General features: G+C 43.3%; 1 protein-coding gene across 3 annotated transcripts in view; it reads left to right on the top strand.

Moving 5' to 3' along the window:
* Positions 1-26,659, top strand: part of CPED1 (cadherin like and PC-esterase domain containing 1) — a 128,061-nt gene that overhangs the window by 29,734 nt on the left and 71,668 nt on the right. For all 3 annotated transcript variants that reach the window (XM_070755454.1, XM_070755456.1, XM_070755455.1), the window contains exons 4-5: positions 6,384-6,490; positions 15,887-15,962. In XM_070755454.1, the coding sequence (XP_070611555.1) occupies positions 6,384-6,490; positions 15,887-15,962 (183 nt within the window). The remainder of the gene's footprint in view (positions 1-6,383; positions 6,491-15,886; positions 15,963-26,659) is intronic.

Below are 26,659 nucleotides of genomic sequence, written 5' to 3'. Positions count from 1 at the left end.
AAAAAGAGGCTTCAGTCATCCTTGCCAAACACCTGGGCAAAGAGCCAAGTCTTCAAGACATTGGCAGGATTGGGGCCATTAGTATACAGGAGGAGGGAACCTCATTCCAAAGGCAAAGGCCCTGCTGGAGAGAAGATGCTCTTGTGAGGACCTGTTAGATGGCATTTTTAATTATGGGTCATGCTGGCTGATGCTTCTTAAGCTACTATGTCAAGACATCTGGAAGACATCATGTTGGGAAAGGTCAGGATAAACAAGAAGGATCAGACTAGTTGCTTTTCAGCTGCGGAAGTCCACATTTTACGCTTAATAGTTATAAATAACAAAAATTGTTTACTAATTTTATTCAGTTAAGGTGCTGCCTACTCCAAACAAATGCAGGGTAGCTCACAATAAAATAAATAATAAAAGCACAATATAGAACAGAACAAGATGGATCTGATTACTCTCTAAAAAAGAAAATATAGATAAAAACACACCTAACAAGAGGGAGAACAACCACACCTTCAGGGCCTTAGAGAAGGCAACCCAGTGGGAGGTACGCAGATTTCAGGGCAGATCTCTTAGTGTTAGCATAAGAATGACTTTCATTGTAAAAGCTATAATATCTTTGTAAGATCAAGCTTTCCATGATCAACAATCAATTTTGCAGTTTAAACCAATTAGTCAGTCATCTTATGGGGAAATGGAAAGAATAAAAATTTAATAAATATATAAATAATGCACAGAAGGTATTTGTACATATTTTCAAATCAGAAAAATTACTTTCTTCAATATTTTTCATTATTTTTAAAAAATAAGTATTAGAAGGATATTTTGATCCAGCAACCACAGGTTTCCCACCCTGAGAAAAGAAATATCCGTTAAACAAACAGCCAGTATAATTGATGACATTGTTGGATAAGAAAACTGTGGTTTCTAATTGGATGAGTCAGCCTCTCAACTTAACCTGCATCACCACCAGGTTGATTTGATTTAATTATTTCATTTTGCAACTAAAGCTTCAATATTTTTACTTTAGAGCAAGAGAGTCAAACTCACGTCATCATGATGGCATCACATGATGTATCAGGACTTCTCCCCCTTTGCTAAACCGGTCGGGCTAGAGCTAGCATGTGACACATCTGGCCCACAGATTGGGAGTTTGACAGCCTTGCTTTAGAGAAGGGGTGTCACATTTGCAGCCCGTAAGCTGGATTCATTATCATAGATAACAGAATAAGTATGCATTTGCAAACTCCATGGTTGTAAAACTGCATAGTTGTTGTACACCATTGTTCATTTGATTTATTATCTAGTGAATTTGTTTCTTTTCTTTTACAAATCTCTATAACCATTTAACTTTTTTACTTTCAATCTTTGAGATTTAAAGAAGATGTAGTCTGTGCTATGAAATATTAAATATTGCCAACCATAGAAAAATAGTATAAATAAGAAATGTGATCCCTCCTCCTTTAGTTTGCATAAAGATAAGTAATTATTTGCTTTTATTCCAAGAGTTGTATAAATCAGTCTTGGAGCTAGCATTCTGTGAATCATTTCTATTTTAACAGTCCATTTTTAATAACTGTAACTTATCATGTCACTTTCTGTAAAAGATACATTACAACAAAAAGTTTTCTATATCCATTTCTACAATATAAATATTTCACATACATTAGGACTATATGGCATTTTGGATTTAAACATAAAAAAAGCTGGAAGGCAGCCATGTGATCCTGGAAAAAGTTGTAGCTGCCTTGAAGAATTATAAACAAATAACAGAATAAAAGAGTTGGACAGGATATTGGAGATTTTCTAGTCCAACCTCCTGCTCAAGCAGTAAACCCTATACCAGTGATGGTGAACCTATGGCATGGGTACCACAGGTGGCACGTGGAGCCATATCTGTTGGCACATGAGCTGCTGCCCTAGCTCAGCTCCAACATGCATGTGTGTGCTGGTCAGCTGATTTTTGGCTAACACAGAGGCTCTGGGAAGGAAGCCTTTGGAACCTGTGGAGGGCAAAACATGAGTTTAGTTTAGTTTAGTTTAGTTTAGTTTAGTTTATTAGATTTGTATGCCACCCTTCTCTGAATACTTGGAGCGGCTCACAACATAACAGTGATACAATACATTACAAATCCAATAGTAGAAAAGTAAATCAATTTAAAAAACATTAATAACATAATAAAATCCCTAACTATACAATCATACACATTCAACCTAATCCATCATACAGTAAGGCCGAAAGTATAATAAAAAGGGGGGGAGGTGGTAATTATCTCCACGCCTGGTGACAAAAGTGGATCTTCAGCATTTTACGGAAGGCGAGGAGGGTGGGGGCTGTTCGAATCTCTGGAGGGAGTTGATTCCAGAGCATTGAGAAGTTGGGAAACAGGCCATTTCCAGCCTCCAGAGGACCTCTGAGAGGCGAGAGAAGCTGTTTCCGACCACCCCAGGCATTGAATTATGGGTGTGGGCACTCATGCATGTGCGATAGTGTATGCCCACACTCCTTCGGCACCTGAGGGAAAAAAGGTTCGCCATCACTGCCATATACCATTTCAGACAAATGGTTGCCAAATCTTTTTTTTAAAAAAACCTCCAGTGTTGGACCACCCACAACTTCTGGAGTCAAGTCATTCCACTGATTATTTGTTCTAACTGTCAGTAAATGTATCCTTAGTTCTAGATTGGTTCTCTCCTTGATTAGTTTCTATCCATTGCTTCTTTTTCTGCCTTAAGTGCTTTGTCTGAGATATTAGAATGCTGCTATCATATCACCCCTAATCCTTCTTTTTATTAAACTAAATATACCCAATTCCTTGCAACCATTCTTCGTATGATTAGCCTCCAGTCCCCTAATTTGTTCCTCTTCTCTGCACTCTTTCTAGATTCTCAACATCTTTTTTTATATCATGGCAACGAAATTTACTGTCTCCTTTGTGGTACTTTTTTCTCTTTGACTCCAAGTGTTGCACAGCTATAATATAAATAAATGATTTTTATTTACAAGCTGGAGCCCACCTTACCTGTGAATGAGCAACACAGTAGTGGGAGTAATTTGATGCCCTTACATTCACTCCAGACACACATTGCATATGTACCATCCAAAATACATTAATACAGACGGGGGATTGGTTCTTACCTGACATACCTCTTTTCCGAGGATCGAAAGAATGACCTGAGTTGAATGACTGAGAAACGTCACCAGGTAGGTGGATCCTCAGAAAATTCAACCCAATTCATAGAGTTCTGAGGCTAGAACAACCCATCCTGGACTCCTCTTTCTATGTGAGGGAAAATGCAGTAAACTATTTACAAAATAAAGCTTGAGCCTGACACTAAAGCTATAGGACCATAGCTTCTCCTTGGTTGTATTTGATGTCATCTGAATTAGTTATTCCAACTCATTCAAAGGAGAAGCAAAAAGAGAGCAATCCAGCCCTCTGTAAGCTTGAGACCTTTTTCATTCTGGGCCTTTTTGTGTACACGTATATCCAGTTAGATTTGATATTTTGGTTTCAAATATTTTTTTTTCTTTTCAATAGATACATTTCTATGTTGATCAATTAACAAATATGGAAAAAATATGGCAGTATGGAAAAGAGGAAATAAGAGGCACTTTCAGCCGCAGTCACATATGCACTAGTGTCTAAAGCAATGTTTATTAAATGCAAGCTGTTTGCAAGTGCTTTTTTTAATTTAACAATAGAGGGTCCACTATTCTAACAAAGACTAATAAAAGCATTAGGAGCCTAAAGGGAAAATGCTGGCATAGTCTGTAAACATCTGGATACCATTTTCATTTATAATTGAAAAGCCACTCCTTTAAGCAACTGAAAGATTTGAACATAAACAAATAGGACAGTGGATATTTTGTTCTTTGCCTAGCCAGGGGGTAAAGGGAGTATGAATGGAGAGGTCACAAGAAACTCAGCCCTTATAAATAAGAAAGTCTGAGAAATGTAAAGAAATCTGAACAAGTTCCAGGCGTGTAAACAGTCCAACAGAGTGAAGGTTAAATAAACATGGCAGGAGCCCATACAAGCCCAAAATGTCTTTGCACCTTTAGCCAAGAAATCACTAAAGAAATATATTAAAACATTTATAAAAACTGTAAATAAGAGTAAATAGGAATGTAAGTCTTATTCTATTTTCTCTTGGATATATCCTGATTATAATAACAGAAATTTAATAATTGTAAGTTTCAGCTCTTGGCAAGATGGGTGGCATATAAATTGCATAAATAAACAAACTATCTTCTTGTTTCAGATAAAATGTTCTATATTTTACATGGAAAACAAAGTACGATACAGTCTTTGATTATATCTTTTATTGTAGTCTTTTTGCAAAAAAAAAGAGCTTGTAAGTTTACAGTACTGTTTTATTTCATTTGTGAACATTGTTTGGACAGCAGTTATCCATGAAAATTTCATGAGGGTTCTTATATTATAGATGGCATTTAATAACAAAGTGCAATCCCACCTGAGACTGATTATTAAAACTGTAGTAAATTATCTACTTGACTGCAGTAGGCTCAATTGAATCAAACTAGAAATAGAGGGAGATTTTTGTAGGAAGATATTAAAAGGGGCAGGACTTTGTATTGGCTATTCTATTAATGTGAAACATCAGACAGACACACTGCTCATCGGTAGTAAAAATCGAGCTGTACACGCAGCTCTGGATGACTGGCAGGCACGGGCACACATCCAAGCGATAAATACTATAAGTCTTACAGGGTAGATGTTATGAGAAATAATAGAAGGGAGTGTTATGTATGCTGCCTTGAACTCTTGTAGGAAAGATATTAACCCCATACATTGATGCTGTGAAGCTGTTTCATTTCATACCCTGTTTTGCATGACAAATTTATGCCATGTTTTATTGATTAAACTAAAGTCTTTATATATTAGGAAAGTGATAGGCAGAGAGGTTGGGATCACAGTGTGAGATAACTATACACTAGAACTAATAGTGGGGGTGTTGGATTAGGAGTAAAAAGATCCAGATTCTACTCCATCCCTAACTTCTTTATAGATTAATAATGTATAAACATATGTGACATTTGAAATGTGGATTTTGCAGTTCTAAACAACTCAGATTAACACTGATGATTGAAAATAATTTACAAACTAATTCCTTTTTTGAAGCAGGTGAATAGATTCAACCACAACAACACATGAGCAGAAATCAGATACAAACCGCTCTAAACTCGAATGCAGGAAATACTGTACAACTTTAGTAACCCAGCAGTTGATGCATGGAACTCACTACCAGACTCTTCAACTAACCCACAAAACTTTACCCTTAGACTATCTATTGTTGACTTCTTTCACCATTGTCGACTTCTTTCAATTCCTAAGAGGTCAATAAGGGGCATGCATAAGCGCACCAGAGTGCCTTCCGTCCCCTGTCCTAATGTTTCTCTTTTACTAGTATCATGTATATAAATATTGTTATATCTTTGTATACCACCAATACATACTTGACAAAGCAAATAAATAAATAAATAAAAATAAAATCCTTCTTATGCCCTGTATTTAAACTGGATTTAAAGAAATCGGGGTTTCTGTTTTGAGCTTGAAAGTTTTTTTTAAAAATTTAGTAATTTACTATTTGTCTATTCTGCTTATGAGATTATTGCAAAGTGAAAAACGCTGCAGCTACATAGGCAAACTCTCTATTTTATCTCTGCCGCTATCCATCCAGAAGAAACTCACTTTATACGAGGAAGAGATTCCAAGTAACTCTTCCCTGATTCCTTAGGGGACAAAGAGGACAAAGGGAGAGGGAAGGTCAGTCAGTCAGACTTGCAAAAGTTATATAATCTACCTAATAAAACTTAATTCTACTCTTCTTGCGGCATCTGTTTCTTGATCTCAACAACAAAGGAGTGGTTGTAATTTAACCATCAAAACCCATTGTAAAAATGTTCAGATATATAGGTGCATCCCCAGTTCAAGATGAATAATAGATTTCCACTTGTATACAGGTCTCCCCCCACCTCCTCCTTCTCCCTTCTCCTCCTCCTCTTCCTCCCATTCAAATTCCCCCTTGTTTTGCCCATCTCCTTTAACAACAATAACCCCACCAGCACTAAATGAAAGTACCATCAGCAAGAAATTAAAGAAAAACTAAAATTTAAAAACCAAGAAAAAACCAAAAAGAAAAATAGTAGATATCAAAATAACTATATGAACCATTGAACACAGAATCATATTGATCACATGTCCCAAGACATGATAAAGCCTGCAAATGGGTGTCTTCTCCCCATCCCCCCCCCTTTATTTGCCACAGATAAACAGGATCTTTTGAATAAATATTTCTGTTTAATTGGTTAATTGTCCTTTCTGGTTACAGTTAATTCACATTATGGTACTTCTTTATTATTATAGATGAATTAAGTTCTTGGGACCTTTTGATTTGCCTTTCATCTAACAAAGCTGACCATGAAAATTGCTTAAACATAGTGGAATCATATCAACCAACATTACTGCAAAAGGTATGGCTGCAAAATTATTTCCCTTCCTGGCACCTGCTTAAATACTGTTTTTTTAAAAACTCTGCATATTTATTTGTTTGTTTGTTTGTTTGTTTGTTTGTTTATTTGCTTATTTGCTTATTTGCTTATTTGTTTATTTGTTTATTTGCCACCCCTCTCCGTAGACTCGGGGCATTTTTATTTTATTATGAAGCAACCTATCAGATGCCAGTTTTGGCACCATTCTTCATTCTACTACCATCTCACTTTTACAGGAATTTGCTATTATTAAAGCAGATGCTTTGCAAGAGTGAAGTCTCAAGTGCATTTTCTAAAATCGTTTCTTCCAGCATTGCTGGAAGGAAAAAATATGTTTTTGCCAAAGCTGTTGAAGAATGTGAATATTCATACATTAATATTGATTTCGTCAGGGGCAAGGTTATGTGCTAAACTGTCAGAATAGCATAATAGTCTAGGGTTTTCTAAACAGGACTTTTGTATTTCATCTCTCTCACACGTAACCACATGGAATACTGCAGAAAGAAAAAGAGAGGAAGACTTTAAAACAATTAAACTTGAGGTTTGACTACTACAATGCTCTCTACATGGGGCTACCTTTGAAGAGTGTACGGGGACTGCAGGTAATACAGAACACACCATGCGAGCAATTAGGGCCCTTCTGAGATATGCTCATATCTCTACAGCACTCAGTGGACTGCACTGGTTGCCGATTAGTCTCCAAATACAATTCAAAGTGTTGATTATGACCTATAAAGCCCTACATGGCATGGGACCAGATTACTTACAGGACCGTCTTCTGCCTCATACATCTCAGCAGCCAGTCAGCTCCCACAGAATCGGCCTTCTCCAGGTCCCGTCAGCTAGAGAATGTCATCTGGTAGAACCTAGGGGAAGAGCCTTCTCTGTGGCGGACCCGGGTCTATGGAACAAGCTCCCCCCAAAGATTCGTACTGCCCTCACTCTCCCTGCCTTCCGTAATGTAGTGTATTCGCCTAGCAATAAGGTCTCGTTATCTGCCAGCGGACTTGGGGCCATTGAAACTCTGATATCAATGAACAAATGTTGGTTGTATGATCAATCTGGTTATCTAATTTTTAACTCTGGTTTGCTGGAGAGACGGAGTAACGACACGGACACAAGAGCTGGATTTAAACTGGGTCATTTTTATTAACATAAATTTGCATAATTTATTCATTAAATTTGCATAAATTAGCATAATCAACTATGGACCTGCAGGGTCAAACAAATACTTCCGGGGCGGAAATGATGTTATGACAAAAAACTTCCTGGGCAACTCATGGGCGTATCTCGATGCAAGTCCAGGTGAGGGACCAGTCCATCACCTGCGACCCTGCCATGCTTTGCATGAGGGGGGTCCCACCAGCTACCCCGAATCCGGGAATTAAAGGTGCAGGAACCAAAGACAGGTTCCCCCCAGCTGCTCAGGCAGGCACTCCCTCCATGAGCTTGCGGAGAACCTGTCAATCATCCCCAAAGATGCCCAAGGGAGAACGCGCGGTTGCTAAACCACCCCAGTTTTCCGCCCCTAACCTGCCTACCCAAATGACCAAAGGTAAGCCAATTAACCTAATAAATGCAAGCACCCCCTAACCGCACATCCATCTCCTCAGTGTGGAATGGGCGAAAAAACAGCCCGGCTAAAAGGCAGAACTGCAAAAAATTCCCATTCGGCCCCCTAATGGCGACCCCTAAGCACACTGCAAAATAGGGAGGGCGGGCGGGTGTCTGCTTGTGGCTTGCTGTCCGGGCGAAAAAGAAGAGCCCCGGGCCTGCTCGCCCTTATATAGGGCAAGCAGGCCCCGCCCGGACCAATCAGCAGCCGGGCCAGACAGGCCCGAACTCCCGAGCGAAGTCTCATCTCACGAGACTTCGCTCGGGATTCAAGATGGCTGCTGCCATGAGGGTCCGGTGTCTCCCGGTCCCTCCAGCAAAGCCTGCTGCTGGGTAAGTCCGGTGCTGCAATTGCTGGAGAGACGGAGTAACGACACGGACACAAGAGCTGGATTTAAACTGGGTCATTTTTATTAACATAAATTTGCATAATTTATTCATTAAATTTGCATAAATTAGCATAATCAACTATGACCCGGAAATGGACCTGCAGGGTCAAACAAATAGTTCCGGGGCGGAAATGACGTTATGACAAAAAACTTCCTGGGCAACTCATGGGCGTATCTCGATGCAAGTCCAGGTGAGGGACCAGTCCATCACCTGCGACCCTGCCATGCTTTGCATGAGGGGGGTCCCACCGGCTACCCCGAATCCGGGAATTAAAGGTGCAGGACCCAAAGACAGGTTCCCCCCAGCTGCTCAGGCAGGCACTCCCTCCATGAGCTTGCGGAGAACCTATCAATCATCCCCAAAGATGCCCAAGGGAGAACGCGCGGTTGCTAAACCACCCCAGTTTTCCACCCCTAACCTGCCACGGAGCGGGGGTCAGATCTCTATCTTGGCCCCCCGACTCCCCCCTCTAGCTGCGCCAGCTCACGCAGAGACCGCTGCAGGTCCTGTAAGAAAATGGCGTTCCCCTGTTCTGACAGGTGAACGCCGTCGGCCCGGTAAAGCCATGGCCGGTCTATTGTGATAAGGGGATGGGCCACTACAACCCCACCTAGTTCCCTAACTGTTTTACCCAGAGCCCTATTCACCCTATGTCTCGCCCGGTGAATGGCCCTAAGGGAAGAGGCGTCCCTCCACACGATCCTAGGTAGGATCTCTGACCACACCACTTGCGTGGTGGGCCACACCTCACGAAGCCTTTGCAGGTCTTCGCGTGCCTGGATGATCAGCGCCAGGCCTCCCAGCATGCACAGGTCATTGCCTCCTATGTGCAATACCAGCCACCTGGGTGCGGCCACAGGACGCTGCCCACCCAAACCCACCTGGGCACGACCCCAAGGAGCCGCCCCAGCCATACTGCCGGGCGCAGCCACAGAATGCTGACCGCCCAGCAACGCCGGTAGGAGACCCTCCCACCGCATACCTCTCCGGCCCATCCAGGCAACCTTGACCCACTGCCCCAGGGACAGCTGGGTCCCGATGGCGCTCCTGGCTGCTGAGCGGCCGGCCCAAAATATCATGCTGTGGCCACACAGCAGCGCCGTCGGTTTCATGTTAGCCTGGGGACCTGCAAGAGGACACAAACAGAGAGGTTACCCAGCCTAAGCCCTGCCTAGGATCCTCAGTGGGCCTAACATAACCCAAATATGCCGCTGACCGCCAGCGGCCGATCTCCCGAATCCGATGGGCCGGGAAACCAGAAAGTGCCACGCTAGTGGCGGCGCCGATGCGGAACGAATGCGTTCCATAACCGGCGGGATCCATGCCTACCCGGGCCATTGCCCTGGACACTAGCACCCAAAATTGGTAACGGGTCAGAGGGGTACCGTCCCAATGCCTAAACAGGTACCCTTGCCCTGACCCCCGCAGACCACAATAAAGCTGTAGGGCGGCCACCGGACACACCGACTGGTCGGCGGCCGCACTAAGCTGGATAACCCCTCTGTGTAGCTGATCCGTCTTAGACTGCCTTACTACAAGGGATACCCCCCCTTGTCTAAAGGCCAGATCAGCGTACTGGAAGGCCCGGAGCAGAATGTCAGCCTGAGACGACGCATGGCCTCACTGACCCTGAGGGCCCCAAAAAACATGACACAAGTCGCTGCCCTAAAAAGACGGGCCTCGTACAATGAGGCACACAGACTGTCAAAAACCCCGTTAATTAAAGGCAGCTGCTCCACCGTCAGAGCCCGACGAGTGTCACCAGGGGCCCCCGCTTGCTCCCTCAGCCAGCCTTCCAGCATCTTCCGGATGCGAAAGTCACCCGAAAAATCTGCAAACCCCCCCACCTTGGACAGAAAGGCGAGGCCGGCTAACCCGGACCGGATCATCCTAACTGACAGGCCACGCTGCCTAAGCTGGACGCAAAACTCGGCCAGGTGCTCTACAGGGACAGGCCAACTAAGTTGGTAACCCCTGCCCTGCCTGAAATCCCCAAACTCCTACCTGCACGCTGGTATGCCCTGAGGGTGCCGGGCGCTACAGACAAGGAGATTGCCCTGGATGCCTCGTCTCTCCACCACTCTGGATCCCCCCCAGACTCCAGAGGTGGCCGGGGAACGCTTCTGGCAACTCTCGGGCCCACGGGGCCTGGGTCCGAAACCTGGACAACTGACCACGGGACAAGGCATCAGCGACCCCATTATCCAACCCGGGGACATGCCTAGCCAAAAACAATGCGTTTAGGGACAAGGACCTGTGCACAAAATGGCGGACAAGCCGCATGACCCTGTCGCTCTTAGAGGACAGGGCATTCACCACATGGACAACCGCTAGGTTGTCACACCAAAAGTTCACGGTCTTGTCCCTAAACTGCTCCCCCCAAAGCTCTAAGGCCACTATTAAGGGGAAGAGCTCCAAGAACGTCAGGTCCGTAACCAACGAAGAGGCACTCCATTCCGGAGGCCATGCCGACCAGCACCACTGGTCACCTAACACTACCCCGAAACCACAAGTCCCCGCGGTATCAGAGCAGAGCTGCAACTCAGCTTCCAAAAGAAGCCCGTGCCTCCAGAAAGACAAACCATTAAACCTGACCAAGAAATCCCGCCACACGCCGAGGTCAGCCCTGACCCCAGCGCAGAGGCGGGTACGATGATGGGGCAAACGGAGCCCCTTCATCGCGTCGTATAACCTCCTGGAAAAAGCCCTACCAGGAACAACTACCCGACAGGCAAATTAAGAATGCCCGCCAATTCCTGAAGCTGCCGTAGGGTAACCTTCCGGCAGTCTAGCACCTCATCAAGCTTCCTTCGGATTTTGAGCAACTTCTCCAGGGGCAATCTGGAAGATTGCTCCTCTGAGTCCAATTCAATACCCAGAAAAGTAATCCTGGTGGCGGGGCCTTCGGTCTTCTCAGAGGCTAAAGGCACCCCTAAGTGAGCACAAAGGGCTTCGAAGTCCCGCATTAGAGCAAAGCATTGCTCCGAATGCGCAGGCCCCGCCGACAAGAAATCACCAAGGTAGTGAACGACAGTACCCAGACCACTTTGCCTCCTGAGCGCCCATTCCAAAAAGGTGCTAAAACCCTCGAACAGAGAGCACGAGACAGAGCAACCCATAGGTAAAGCCCTGTCCACGTAATAACCACCCTCGAAATGGAAGCCCAACAGCTCAAAGTCGTCGGGGTGTATGGGGAGGAGCCGAAATGCCGACTTAATGTCGCATTTACCCATAAGGGCTCCTGTCCCACACTTCCTAACCATAGTCACGGCCGCATCAAAGGATGCATACCGGACCGAACAAAGCTCGTCAGGAATGAAGTCATTCACTGACTCCCCTTTTGGAAAAGACAAATGGTGAATCAACCTAAATTCACCACTCGCCTTTTTGGGGACCACACCTAAGGGAGACACACGAAGATTCGGGAAGGGCGGTTCCGGGAAGGGCCCGAGGACCCTGCCCTCGGCCACCTCCTTCCGAATCTTCTCCCTAACAATGTCTTCATGACCAACAACCGACCTAAGGTTGTCAGACATGAAGGCCCTCCTAACACCCATGTAAGGGATCCTAAATCCCTCCAAAAATCCTAGCAAGAGAGCGGCCGCTCTCGAGCGAGGGTGGTAGTCGCCCAACCAACCCTCAAGCACTTGCAAATTGATTGGACTGGGCCCCTTTACCCCCAACAGGTGGGGGAGGCTTTGGGGGACCCCCGCCCTTCCTTTCCGCCCCCTTCTTGGGGCGGGGACACACGGCTGCGGAATGGTTCCCCCCACAAGTCCCGCATGCGTGACGAAACCTGCAAAAGGGACAAAAACACGCCCCTTTTGCGGCGAACTCGTGGCACACCAGAGAGGCCCTTTTCCCACTCCACCCGCCGCGGCCTTGGCCGGCGCGGGCATCACGGGCTCCTCTTCCATAAAGTGACCGCTGTTGGTCCTATCACATCCTTCCTTCCCGGACATATGCGTGGCCTGGAACCAAAGGTCCGGGACCACCATATCCCAGGGCAAGTAGGGGTCATGGGCGATACGCATCCTAAACCCCTTATCATAGTGCCTCCAGATCGTACCTGCATACTCAAAGTGGGCTCTCGCTATTAGGTCTATGTATTTCAGCAGTGCCGCGGCCCTACCCGGCTGCCTCTGAATTACTACCGAAGCGAAGGTCAAAAAAGCGTACAGCCAAGAGCTGAAACGCTTTGTGACCTTCGTTTTTTTAACCTTCTCCCCAGGCACCACCTCCTTGTCCTGCTTGGGGACCTCCCTATTTAAAAGGGAGAAAAGGTCGACATATTCCCCCCGCCAGATTGCTTCCTTCACAGACGGGTGGAGATGATAGCCCAATGGTGTCGCGGGCAACCCACAAGGGATGGCCCCAGGCTTGATGCTGGCGAACGGGTCCCACACCGTTGTGGCCCCCATCCCCAGCACACCAAGCCCCGGTGGATACACCAAAGGGGGCGGTGGCATAATGGCCGACAGAGGAGGGATCCAACCCCCCACCCCTGCCCCAGGTGGGAAAGATACCCCTGGTGCCCCTACCGGCGGAGCCGGCGGGGACCAAACCTGCCCACATGTGCCCGCAGTGGCCCCCAGGAAGCTATTGCCACTCCCCAATGCAGGCAGGATAAAACCGGGACCCTGCACGGGAAGGAGCGGTGTAGTGCCTGCGTGTGGTGCAACCTCACCTGCCCCGTAAGGGGTGGAAGCCATTCACGGGGGGCCCATCCTCGCCAGGCCCTGGAACGATGACCACTGCCCCGACTGGGCCATCTGCCCAGTCTGAGCCGTCTGCCCGATCTGGGCCGTCTGCCCGGTATGGCCCAGCTGCGCGGTGTGGGCCATCTGTCCCTCTTGGGCTGGTTCCTCTTCGGGGTCGTTACCCCATGCTGCGGAGGCAGTCATGGGAAGCCCCTCCGGGCCTGCCCCAGACCACCACCGCTCCCAGCTCATCGAGCCTCTCCAGGACCCTGGCCCAAGAGAGAGAAGGAGAAACCTCAGTTTGAGGGACCGTGGGCATGATTCCGCCCCCCCTGCCGCCGGGACCACCCCCGGGGGCCCTTCCGCACTGGCACGAGCCCGAGCAGAAGGCCTCGCCGCCCTCCTAGGCCGAACCACAGGTTGGGCCGGAAGGGCCTGGGCTTGCCTCTTTTTAGGGGGCCATGGGCCTGCCTCAAACTATTTTTATGTTAAACAGAATAAAGAAGGGGGTGGGAGAGAACTACCCCCAAGGAGGCTGCACCCACGAGGCAAGGCCTGCTTATGCTGCAGGCCTCCCAATGCACCCCCTGGAGGTGAAAACCTCCCCCCTCCCCAGCGGTTGCAGCAAGGCCTCGCTGCACCGCTTTATAGGGGCCTTTATTCCCAAGGCCTTACCCCCCCCAGGGACCCTGTACACCCCAGGAGGCCCCGGAGGAGAGCACCCCCACACCCCGAACCCAGGAAACTGGGGGGCAAACCAGGGCGGAGCACAGCTGCTGCTGGCTCCGCAATAAATCCTCTTCGCCTGAAGGCAAAAGGAGGCCTTCCTCGCCCACCACAGGTTGCACAAAAATGGCGGCCGCCGCACGAGGCTCCTCCAAAATGGCTGCCACGAGCAGAACTGACAAGTGTCTGCTCGTGGCTTGCTGTCCGGGCGAAAAGGAAGAGCCCCGGGCCTGCTCGCCCTTATAAAGGGCAAGCAGGCCCCGCCCGGACCAATCAGCAGCCGGGCCAGACAGGCCCGAACTCCCGAGCGAAGTCTCATCTCACGAGACTTCGCTCGGGATTCAAGATGGCTGCTGCCATGAGGGTCCGGTGTCTCCCGGTCCCTCCAGCAAAGCCTGCTGCCGGATAAGTCCGGTGCTGCAATTTTTAGAACATAGTTTTATTAGATTTCTAAACATGTTGTAAGCTGCCCTGAGTATCAAGAGGTGGGCAACATAGAAATCGAATTAATAAATACATAAAATAAATAAATAATAAGTATAGCCTAATGAAGAAAGAATACTTTGGAGCAAAAAAAGAGTCTACTTTGGCAGACAGGTGCATGAACATAATTTTTTGCTTGCTATCCTTGTCTTTAAAGTTAAAAGGGAAAATGCTGTTTTATAAACGTCAAACAGACATGTCTCATAGACAAAAGTACAATTGTGTCTTGAACAGTGATAAAAAGATAGATAAATATTACGGGGCATGCTTCAGACTGAGTTCTGAGTCTGAGGAGAGGGGCGGCATACAAATATAATAAATAAATTAAAAATATTGCCAATCCTGTTCGATGCCTGTGCATTTTCTCCTTCCCTTTACCTTCCCAAGTATAATAAAGATGTTGGAATAAGGGGTGGGGTTGTCAAGGGATCAAATAATAAAAACAGGATCATGATGCTGGGAAGCAAATTCAATCCAGCATGATACACGTTATGCTCTTTTTTTACATGTGTTCTGAAATCACAAGATCTTCTGTCACAGTGGTGGCATGTTGTTTTCATCATTTAATAAAAACTCTGAATCTCTTGGATACTTCTCTCCTAAGATATTAATCCTGCCTTAAAATGGGATCATATTCATAAAAAAATAATATAATATGTAGTTTATAATTAAAAGTTGAACAACATTATTGTTTGAAAGAAAGAAATCCACGAAAGCTTATATTTCTGTCTTCAAATTAGTATTGACTGCTGGCAGCTTCCCAACAGTCAATACTGCTGTTTTTTTGGAAAAACTTCAGACATGGTTTGCCAGTGCTTCTTCTCTAGGACTGAGAAAAAGTGACTGGCTCAAATTAACTCAACTGGGTTTGTGCCCAAAGTCAGACTAGAACACCCAGTCTGCCAGTTTCTTTAAAAAAAAAAATTAATTTTCCTTTTAAAAAGCATAGAAATTTTATACACACTTCAATAAAAATAGACAAACAGAAAAAAAATAACATACAATATAAAAATAGACTAATTACAATAAAGATACATCATAGGCAATCAACTACATATACAACACTGACCAATACAAACCCTTACAGTGAAATATTTATTTAATGACCTATTAGTTATTAGCTATTAGTTTAAACTTTTGTACATTTGGTTGTTTTAAAATTTATCTTCTTATAAACTAAATCTGTTCAATTATCGATTTTTATTTCAACGGCTATTTTATTCATTTCATATTTACTTCTATTATGTATATGTATAAGTCTGTCAGTTTTTATTCACATGCTTTCATCCCTGCATTAAACTGGCTCTTCAAGCTTAGCTAATGTCTAATTGATTTTCCTATTCTACTCAGGTGGATGGGCGCTGTTTTTCTTTATCAGCAAACCTTGCTATAATGGCATATTCAATGGCACTTAAAAACAATCTTGTAAAATTGCAATAATTGGCACTTCTCTCTTCATTCCCAGGCAAATGTTCTCTCTCCAATCCAGCATCTGCTTTCCACAAAGGAAGGATTATGCCAAATAATGAGAACATTTCCAGGTAAAATTTTGATTTATATTAATATTGATTGTATGCTCAAAGGAAGATAAATGTTGGAATCTGACCTCTGAAGATAACATAATGAATCAAATAAAATGAAAGTTTTATTGTGCCCCAAAAGCCAGCAATCAGATAAAACTGAAATAGGTAAAACTGAAAATGTTGATTATGGTATTTGAAACTTGATTGATCAGAAAAGTCATTTAGCACTTCTGATACAGAGGGAGGATTTTTGCCTAGTTTCTCAATATAATTGCAAATCTGTTTGGGTTGTACCACTTTAGAACACAGGTAAAATATCTCATGATTTGGTGTTTGAAACGCATATTATGTGAATGTTTTCATCCTTTAACAAATGTGCATTAAGAACACTAAATGATTGGAAAATATTTTAGTTTAATTCATTCCCTTTGTGTGCTAATTTTCTGTATACAGTGATACCCCCTTCCTCCCACTGTAGGAACTTTTAGTCAAATAAATCCCAGTTTGAAATTAAAGTCGCATATTGTCAATCGAGGAGGAAATAGGTTTGAAATGTTTCTTTCAGTTATGTATGTTTCTCAGCTTACTCACTTGCTGTCCAATATTCTATAAAATCTGAGAGGTTGTCGAAATAACAATTGAATAGTAATTAATAATTATAGAAGTTTAAAAAAGAGGAAATTTCTGTAACCTTCACCCTGAAATAATGCAGTTTCTTTAACCATATGAATCAAACAGAATAACAATTAGTTAGGTATCATCTGTATAAGGTTTGAAAAGTTGTCTTCATTTCAGTTAATAAAAGGCTGGAGGCAGGAGAAAAATGTGCCCGCCAACATAGACATAAATGACTTTGCAACCTAAGTTGTGGAATGATGTCACCAACTTATTCCATTTCCAGAACTTGAATTTCAATTCAACAATGAGGCAAGAAGACAGGATCATCCATTGCACTTGAGAATAATAGGACAGGGTCTGCTGTGTATCTCAAAGGTGCTTTTTTTCAAAAGGCAATTGCACTGTTTTTTTCCATGAGGAAGAAAAAGAAAACATTTTGCTTTTTATCCAAGAAGCTTCATCGGTTGATGATGAACTGATGAAGTTTCTTGGATGAGAAGTGAAATGTTTTCTTCTTCCTCCTCAAGGAAAAAAACAGTGCAATTGACTTTTGGAAAAGCACCTGTAAGACAATTATGACCTGAATGATAAGAATCTCCACAGATGTCTGCTATGTTTGCGGTTTTATCTTTCAAGTGAGAAACAGTCAAGAGGTCCCAGTACAGAACAATCTGTGCCAGGTCTGGGCCTGTTCTGACCATTGTTAAGGTCAGTCATACATGGGTAGGGGGGAGTAAAGTGACCTGGTACATTTAAAGACAAAAAGAGAACCATGAACATTTTGCTCTTGTGATGACTTATGAAATCTAATGCACACAAAGGCTTCCCTATTGTTACAAACACTGAAATATTAAAAACAAATACACTGGTACCTCTACCTACGAACATCTCTACTTACAAACTTTTCTAGATAAGAACTGGATGTTCAAGATTTTTTTGCCTCTTCTCAAGAACAATTTTCCATTTACAAACCTGAGCCTCCGAAACTGTAACCAGAAAAGGCAGAGAGAAGCCTCCATGGGGGCCTTTCTAGGAATTTCCTGGGACGAAACAGGGCCTCCACCCTCCCTGTGGATTCCCCAAATTCATGTATTATTTGCTTGTACATTGATTCCTATGGGGGAAAATTGTTTCTTTTTACAAACTGTTCTACTTAAGAACCTGGTCATGGAACGAGTTAAGTTCGTAAGTAGAGGTACCACTGTATTAGAAAGAGGCCTTTTCATAAGCCAAGCTTATATCCTGGCATAATTTTCAGGATGACTTCTAAGACAAGTTAAAAGTTAGAATAGACATTTAGTGTCCTAATTATTTATGTCTATAATGATATACAGTATCTTAACATTTGTATATACTATACTGTGTTCCTATGGTTCTATCTCCCATCTACGAGCTCTTACCTTCTATGCTGTATTTACTGTTTTCTATATTAGAATCAGTTGTGACGATTATTTCTACTTTTTCTTGTGTCTACTTCTTCTTCTTTAGCATAAGTCATTTATATAAATTAAGTCGCTACTCTCCAGTTTTGTGCTACAATATTATGTCTTGCTGTGAAGCTGCTGCCCAGTGGAATTTTGGGGGGTCTGATCAGGGTGGGTTCTGGTTTTTTCCATTGCCAGTTTGCTCAGGGGTGCACACATGCAGTACTTAAAAAAAAATTCTGCACATGCACAGAAACTAAAAACAAGATGGCGGCACCTATGATGCCGCCAGGAGAACCAGGTCAGGGGCATGGCAGGCCTGGTCGATAACTGGTTCTAGAGACCCAGTCCACCAAGTTATTGCCGGTTCTTTAGAATCAGTGTGAACTGGGAGCAACCCATTTCTGGTTCTGATAGTTATCTTGTGCGAATGGGTGGAAGATAGCTTGTTGTTTTGGGTCTGGTGTTAAGATCTCTGATCACTTTGCATTACAATTACTACTCTTGGCTCTCATATACTAGTTGCCAATGATTCAGGACTTCTTACACAATTCTCAGTACGCAGAGTTTAAATGGTAAAGTAGCTGATGTGTCCAGTACCACCACTGTTAATATTTTTTGGTCACTGCCATAACCTCCATTGTCACATCCATTTCTTGGCATGTGCTGTTGTCTTCCAGCAATTCTCTGTGATGGCACACTTTACAGTTGACACAAAGCTCATTTTCAAGAGGCCAACATGCCATAATCCATGGGTTGGGATTCTGCAAAAGTGAAAGGAGGGAAGGAGGATGTGGTATTTTCTTACCCTGTTTGCCTTTCATTTTAGAGTTATATATGGCCTTTCTTTAGGGAACCTTGCTCTTCTACACCACATTTGTTTCCCTACACTGTATTTGTTTCGGGGTTCTTCAGGGCCTTGCCAATGACCTCAGTATGAAAATCATCTCTTTCTGTTGTTTTTTTCTAAAAGTATTTCTGAGAAGGAAAAACAGCATTTTTTTTTCTCTCTGACACACACAAATAGAAGCATATGGTAAGCCTGCTGCTTACTTGACTGCAAGACTTCGTACACTCTCCTCATGTTGTCTGGAGAGAAATTTGGCTCCCTGTATAGAATGTTTGCGTTATGAGCAGAGCCTGGAAATGTCTGGAGAGATGCCACAGATCCTGTATTTCTCTTCATCACTAGTCAGTCTTACACTTTGATTAGACAGAAATTGGCAACTGGCAGATTGGTGTTGTTCTAAAGACTATACATCTGTCTCGGTTTTTTGGAATTAGCAATTACTAATAATGAAGCAATGCTCTCTGATTTCCCCTCAGTTTTGGGTTTGGGTCAGATGATCACATAGTTTAATTTTCTTTTCCCCCCAGAAAGAGTGTCCCCAACAACAGGTGGCTGGTCATGAACAACTCTGAGGTGTGTCATTTTCAGCTGCATTCCTTTTATGGGTTGGATAATCAACAGCTGTCTGTACTTTGCACATGGGGATAGATCATTCTTAAATATGGGCTTGAACTAAAAAATACATTGGAAATATTATGCTAAGAGAGAACTATATGTGTTCTGGAAGGAATCTAATACCGTGTTTCCCCGATAGTAAGACAGTGTCTTACTTTCTTTTTACCCCTAAAAGCCCCCCTATGTCTTACTTTCGGGGTATGTCTTACATTGGAAAAAAATTGAAAGGGTCCTTTTAGCGGCAAAGGATTTCCCTCGGTGCACGCGTGGAGCCGCAGACGCGTGTCGGGGAAGCGTGTGTCTGGAGGGGAGGAGCCGCTCTGCGCAGTTGGGCAGCCCCACCTGCCTAACTGGACCGACGAACGCTGAACGTGGTGCAATAACAGCCCAGCTACTCTAACCTCCCGCAACTAGCGCATCAAAGTTTTGCATCTCTACTTTGGGTCGCGTGCTTATGCTTGTGTTTAAAGGGAAAGAACTTAGTATTGCTATCGGAATTCTCTCGACGGGGAAGAAGGCTGAACCGCAGATATAACGTTGGGAAGAAGGTGCAAGGAATTGCGTGGGGGGGGGATAGCGGCGGTGGTTTGGATTAAGCGATCGTAATCCCCCAAAAGGACGAACTCCAGCCTCGGAAGGCTGATGAACCGATGGCTACGAAATTAAGGCTTTTCTTTGAGAGAGAGAGAGAGAGAGTGGGGGATAGTCATCGTCGGAGCGCTAAAGACCAGGGCAGAGAAAGCGCGAGCTGCATGCGGGAGAAGCGGAGGAGGAATCAGGCAAGCCGAATGGGAATCCCTCCCCTGCCCTCCCTCGCTCCATTCCCCGCCAGCAAACCCACCTCTACATCCTCGCTCTGCAAGTGCCGAGACAGGCGGACCACATTGCAAAGGGCTGCCTCTCCTGCCGCCGCTGCTATTGCTAATGCCCGGGGCTGTAAGCAAAACCCGGACCGGACTCACACAGAACAGGCTCCCATTCGGCTTGCCTGATTCCTCCTCCGCTTCTCCCGCATGCAGCTCGCGCTTTCTCTGCCCTGGTCTTTAGCGCTCCGACGACGACTATCCCCCACTCTCTCTCTTGAGGGAAATCCTTTGTGCCTTGCCGCCGAGCTCTCCCACCTGCTCGGCGGGTCATCGGGCTCCCCCCCCCCCGCAATACCCCCGTGTTTCCCCGAAAGTAAGACATATGTCTTACTTTCGGGGTATGGCTTATATTAGCCGACCCCCCTGAAACCCCCCATATGTCTTATAATCGGGGGGGTCTTACTATCGGGGAAACACGGTAGGAAGCAGTTTTTGGTAGAACATGTCCAAGTAACCCCAAGACCAAATACTTTATGATCACATCAAATATTCCAGTTTTATTCTAAGGAACACATCTTCATATACTCACACATATAAATGCACATGCAACATGCTGATTGTATAAATCAAAATGGAGGACAAAGCTTTACATAAAGAAATACTGAATCTGCATTCTGTTTTCATAACAACATGTTTTTAAAAGGGAAATTGCAAACAGTTATGTAACCTTGTTCTAAGTATTGTTTTATAAGAACTATTTGTAGTTACTGTTTAGAATTACATAGGCAAATCCTGGGAACTTTTCAACATCCATTTTCAGAAGAAAGTAAGTTCTAGGGAATTTCTATTTTCTGAAATCATATTGGAGTCTAAAAAATAATGATGATTCAGATGTATTGCTTTTTCAGAAAATTATGTTGTTTCGTTGTATTTGAAAACTATGTTTTAATCCCACAAGGAGTGTTTTGTGGTCTTTTATTGTAACCACTTTTAAAACCAAGAAAAATTTTAAATTATACTTCAGAACAGTTAACTTATTCACTGAATAATTAAAGTGTGGTATGTGTCAGGGTTTTTTTTAAGTAGCTCTTTAAGTTTGTATAAATATATTTTTGTTTTAATTGTTTAATTGTAATATGTGTGTATGTGTGTGTGTGTCACATGTTTTTGCTGAATTTGAAAATTAAGGGAGACTAGGATAGATCTATTTCGGCATTATTTTGGCCTCATCAACTAGCCATACCCTCACTGGGACTTGAACATGCAACCTTTGCCTTCTAAGGCAGAGAATTAACCTCTAGGCTACAGTATCTAATCCCTTCAGCTCTGTACCAGGGAAGGGTTACATGTTTTTTGTGTCGAATCACCCTGGTATATTGAAGGAACATCACAGCTCCTTTTTTGCCTCTCGGCCCAACCCAGGGCCATTTCCAAGGCAGTTAATTTATTCATAGCCGACAAACTATATTCTGTATGTGTCACATATTTTTGCTGAATTCAAAAATTAAGGGAGACTAGGATAGATCTATTTCGGCCTTATTCTGGCTTCATCAGCTAGCCTTGAACTGGGACTTGAACTGGCAGCCTTTGCCTTGTAAGGCAGAGAATTAACCTCTAGGCTACAGTATCCAATCCCTTCAAATCTGTACCAGGGAAGGGTTACATGTTTTTTTGTGTCGAGAGAGAGCAAGAGACAGATTGTACACACACACACACACACACACACACACACTATGTAGATAGAAACAGAAATGGATATTAATATATAATGCCTTAAATTCACATATTTTCAAGGTTACATATAAAATGCTGTATATAAGTCAATATACCCATGAAGTATAGACTCTAATTAATGTACCGTACTTAATTTTATAAAGTTTTTAGAGCTTGATAAATTATTTCCTGTATTTGTTTTTAAAAATTATATACTGAATGTGCACAAAAGGTGGTTCTAGCCTGGCTTACAAAAGAAGTTATTGCAAAGCTAGTGTAATGAAAGTGATAGCTGTCTACTGTAGTGTGTACTATTTAAAAAAACTCCAAAAACTGTACAAATAAAGTCATTTTAAGCTTGTAAACAGTTACATTGTTGGCATAACTTGCTCATAGTATATATAGATGTTTGGTGACATCATCAATTGTCAGAATTTCAGGATGCAAAAGAGCATCATTCTTAAGAATACTTCAAGATAGCAATCAGCATTTCCCCCAAACAAAGCCATTTAATGTTATTCCAGAATTTCTACACAATGTACACAATTCCCAAACATCATATATGCTGATTTTATTGGATCATTCATTCATTCATTCATTCATTCATTCATTCATTCATTCATTCATTTTGTCCAATACACAATACATATTGAGGAGAATAGACATGAAGTACTACATATAAATAAAAGATATGAAAATAGAGGAGAAGATATATGAAAGGGAGAAAAGATATATGATATATGGGCTAAGGGGAGACAATTGGACAGGGGACGAAAGGCACACTGGTGCACTTATGCACGCCCCTTACTGACCTCTTAGGAACCTGGAGAGGTCAATCGTGGAGAGTCTAAGGGAGAAATGTTGGGGGTTAGGGGTTGACACTACTGAGAGGTAATGAGTTCCACGCTTCGACAACTCGATTGCTAAAGTCATATTTTTTACAGTCAAGCTTCTTCTGGTGAAGTATCTTTGGACGTTTTCTAGGGTGTTGATGTCCGAGATGTGGCATAGGTTCCAGACAGATGAACTGTATTCAAGGATGGGTCTGGCAAATGTTTTGTAGGCTCTGGTGAGTAGTGTGAGATTGCCGGAGCAGAAGCTGCGTAGGGTCAGGTTAACAACTTTGAAAGCCTAGTAGTATTCCAAGGTCTTTTACTGAGTGGGGGGTTGGCTGTGAGATTTTGTTTATTCAGTTTGTATATGAGGTTTGGATTCTTTTTGCCGATGTGGAGGGTAGAGCATTTGTTGGTTGATATTTGAAGTTGCCAGGTGTTAGACCAATCTGAGACAAAGTCGAGGTCTTTTTGGAGAGTAGATGTGTTGTCCGTGGTGTTGAATAGTTTTACATCGTCAGCGAAAAGAACACAGTTGCTCGTGATATGATCACAGAGGTTGTTGATGAAAAGAATGAAAAGAGTAGAAACTAGTATGCTGCCCTGGGGAACGCCACTTTTGCCAGGGACGGGGGTGGAAATGGCGCTTCCAATTTTGACAACTTGTTGCCTATTTGGCAGGAAAGCAGTAATCCAGTTGTGGAGGAATCCTGAGATGCCATAGGACTTGAGTTTTAGGAGTAATTTGTCATGAACCACTGAGTCAAAGGCTTTGCAAAAGTCAATATAAATTGCATCAATAGATTTTCCTTGATCTAGGTGGGTAGTCCATATGTTTTTGCAGTGAAGTAGTTGTAGGTTGCAGGATAATTTCTTTCTGAATCCAAATTGTTTGTTTGAGAGTAGGTTATTAGATTTTAAGAATAGCGCCGGCGGACTTACCCGCCGGCGGCGTTTGCAGGAGGGGCCGGGAAGACACCGGACCCCATGGCGGCCGCCATCTTGTTTCTCGGGTGGAGTCTCGCAAGGCGAGACTTCGCCCGAGAGTCGGGCCTGCATAGGCACGGCTGCTGATTGGTCCAGGCAGGGCTTGCTCACCTTATTTAAGGGCGGACAGGCCCGAGGCTCAGCCTTTTCGCCCGGACCATCGCCCCGAGCAGACACCCGCCCGCCCTCCCTATTTTGCAGTGTGCTAGGTGGGTCGCCCCCAGGGGGGCCGAATGGGAATTTTTTGCGGTTCTGCCTGTTAGCCGGGCCGTTTTTTTTGCCCATTCCACACTGGGATGATGGATGTGCGGTTAGGGGGTGCTTTCACTTATTAGGCTGATTGGCTTATCTTTGGTCATTTGGGTAGGCAGGTTAGGGGCGGAAAACTGGGTGGTAGTCTAGCAACTGCGTGTTCTCCCTTGGGCATCTTTGGGGATGATTGACAGGTTCTCTCCAAGCTTGTGGTGGAAGCGACCTGAGCAGTTGGGGGGAACCTGTCTTTGGGTCACACACCTTTAAGTCCCCTGTTAGGGGTTAGCCGGCGTGACCCCCCTCATGCAAGTGCATGGCAGGGTCTCAGGTGAGGGAGGGGTCCCTCACCTGGACTAGCATGGAGCTACGCCCATAAGTTGCCCAGGAAGTTTATGTGACGTAACTTTTCCGCCCCGGAAGCAATTGTTTGACCCTGCAGGTCCATTGTTTGGGTCATAGTTGTTTATGCTAATTTTATGCTAATTTAGTTGAATAAATTATGCTAATTTAATTTAATAAAAATGACCCAGTTAAATCCAGCTCTTGTGTCCGTGTCGTTACTCCGCCTCTCCTGCAAAAGGGTGATTGATCGATTTATAATTGATTCCATGATTTTACAAGGGACACAGCATAGTGATATTGGTCTGTAGTTGTCAACTAGTGAAGGGTCTCCTTTTTTGAAGATGGGGATGACTACTGTATTTGACCACAGCTTGGGGAGTGTGCTGGTCCTGATTAGTAATAATATAATTCCAACCCATTTGGAAATGAACAGGTTGAGGAAGTTTGACCTAAACAAACCATTTTGAAGAACCTGACAATCCTTGTTCTAGTATAGATTAAAAAATTAATCAAGGACATAATTGTTTTCAATCTAGTTTACATTTACCTTAGTTTTGAGAGTTAAATCATGCTATATTACAAAAGAACTATATGTAAAATTTGGTTTTTATATAACTCAGATAAACAATGTAGGACTAAAAGCTTAAGTCAATGTTTTCTCCATGCTACAAAAATAGGAATAGGAAATCTTTTAATGTATATAATGTATGTGACCACAGTAGCCTCAGCAATGAAAACATGCAAATAGATTATTTTTGTTTTGTATCCAGGGAGATTTGGTGAAAAAATTCTTTTTTAGATTGATTAGGTCAATCCTACCACTTGCATATCTTTTGGTGTTTGGGCTGGCTAGGTTTGAAAACTAAAAATTGGTAAGGTTTTTTTCCCCATTTTACTTGGAGAACAATTCCAGAGGGTTTTGGAAGTTGGAGAAAATTATTTGGGTGCTGCCTATGTTTGCTGATATAAACTAATGGCTATGCTATTATATATATCTATATATGCAGTTTATGTGTATCCACTTTGGAACACATACGGGCAAAAAGACTTTAATCAAGTGTTACCACTGTTTCCAAGAAACAAGATCAAATAGTAATAACTACCAGAAGCAATACACACATTTGGAATAGTGAAGGTGGATTTTATTTCTGCCCTATAGTCAGTCTCCCAGATACACCAATAGCTTCTCAAGTCAGAACATCTTTTCCAACACTTAACTCATTCAGCAGTTATGCTGGAGCCATTTTAAGATTAAAGGGAAAGAAGTGCTAAGTGAGGAAGAAGAATATATTTTGGCATATCTGTCACTGGTGGTGGAAACTATGACAGTGCTTACTTGTTATCAAAGGAAATTGCTTCATTTTCTAAAGGCAGGCAGTGTGGTGAAAAGCGAAGCCAGATAGGCAATATCTACATTGACTGGAGATCTCTTATGGACTTTTTGTGTAAAAAGGAAAGAAAAATGAACTTGTGATTTATGGTTTAGAAAGCAAGGGAGAGCAATAAGATATACAGTAACTTCGGAGAGACAGGTTAAATTATATTTGTAATTATAAGTGCTTTGAAGAGTATTGAAAGTCATGTTTTTATATCTTTCTTTTATATTTCACTTCAACTTTTTTTTGCTTTTCTTGCACTTTTTGCTGTTTTGTTTTCTTTTCCTATTTTCCTTATAGAAAATATTGTATCCTTTTTCATTTCATTTATTCATTTGTCCAATACATAAATACATAGGAAGAAAATAGACATGTGATAATATAAAAGAGGGTGAAGGTGAACTTAGAGGAGAGGATATATGAAAGGAAGAGAATATATAAGATAGTGAAAGAAAAGAAAGACAATTGGACAGCGGACGAAAGGCACACCAGTGCACTTATGTACTCCCCTTACTGGCCTCTTAGGAACCTGGAGAGGTCAATCGTGGAGAGTCTAAGGGAGAAGTGTTGGGGGTTAGGGGTTGACACAATTGAGTCCGGTAGTGAGTTCCAAGCTTCGATAACTCGATTGTTGAAATCATATTTTTTACAGTCAAGTTTGGCGTGGTTCGTATTAAGTTTGAATCTGTTGCGTGCTCTTGTGTTATTGCGGTTGAAGCTGAAGTAGTCATTGACTGGTAAGACATTGCAGCATATGATCTTGTGGGCAATGCTCAGATCCTATTATGGTATATCCTATTGTATTAGAATAATTCTTATTCTGCTTAATCCATGCATCCACAAACTATTTTGTGAAATAAACACCCTTTTCATTGTAGGATTTCATAAGTACAGTGGTA

The sequence above is a fragment of the Erythrolamprus reginae genome, chromosome 6 (assembly GCF_031021105.1).
Source record: "Erythrolamprus reginae isolate rEryReg1 chromosome 6, rEryReg1.hap1, whole genome shotgun sequence".
Lineage (NCBI taxonomy): Eukaryota > Metazoa > Chordata > Lepidosauria > Squamata > Dipsadidae > Erythrolamprus > Erythrolamprus reginae.
The sequence above is the reverse complement of the archived record's forward strand: the minus strand, read 5'-3'. Positions and strand labels throughout refer to the sequence as shown.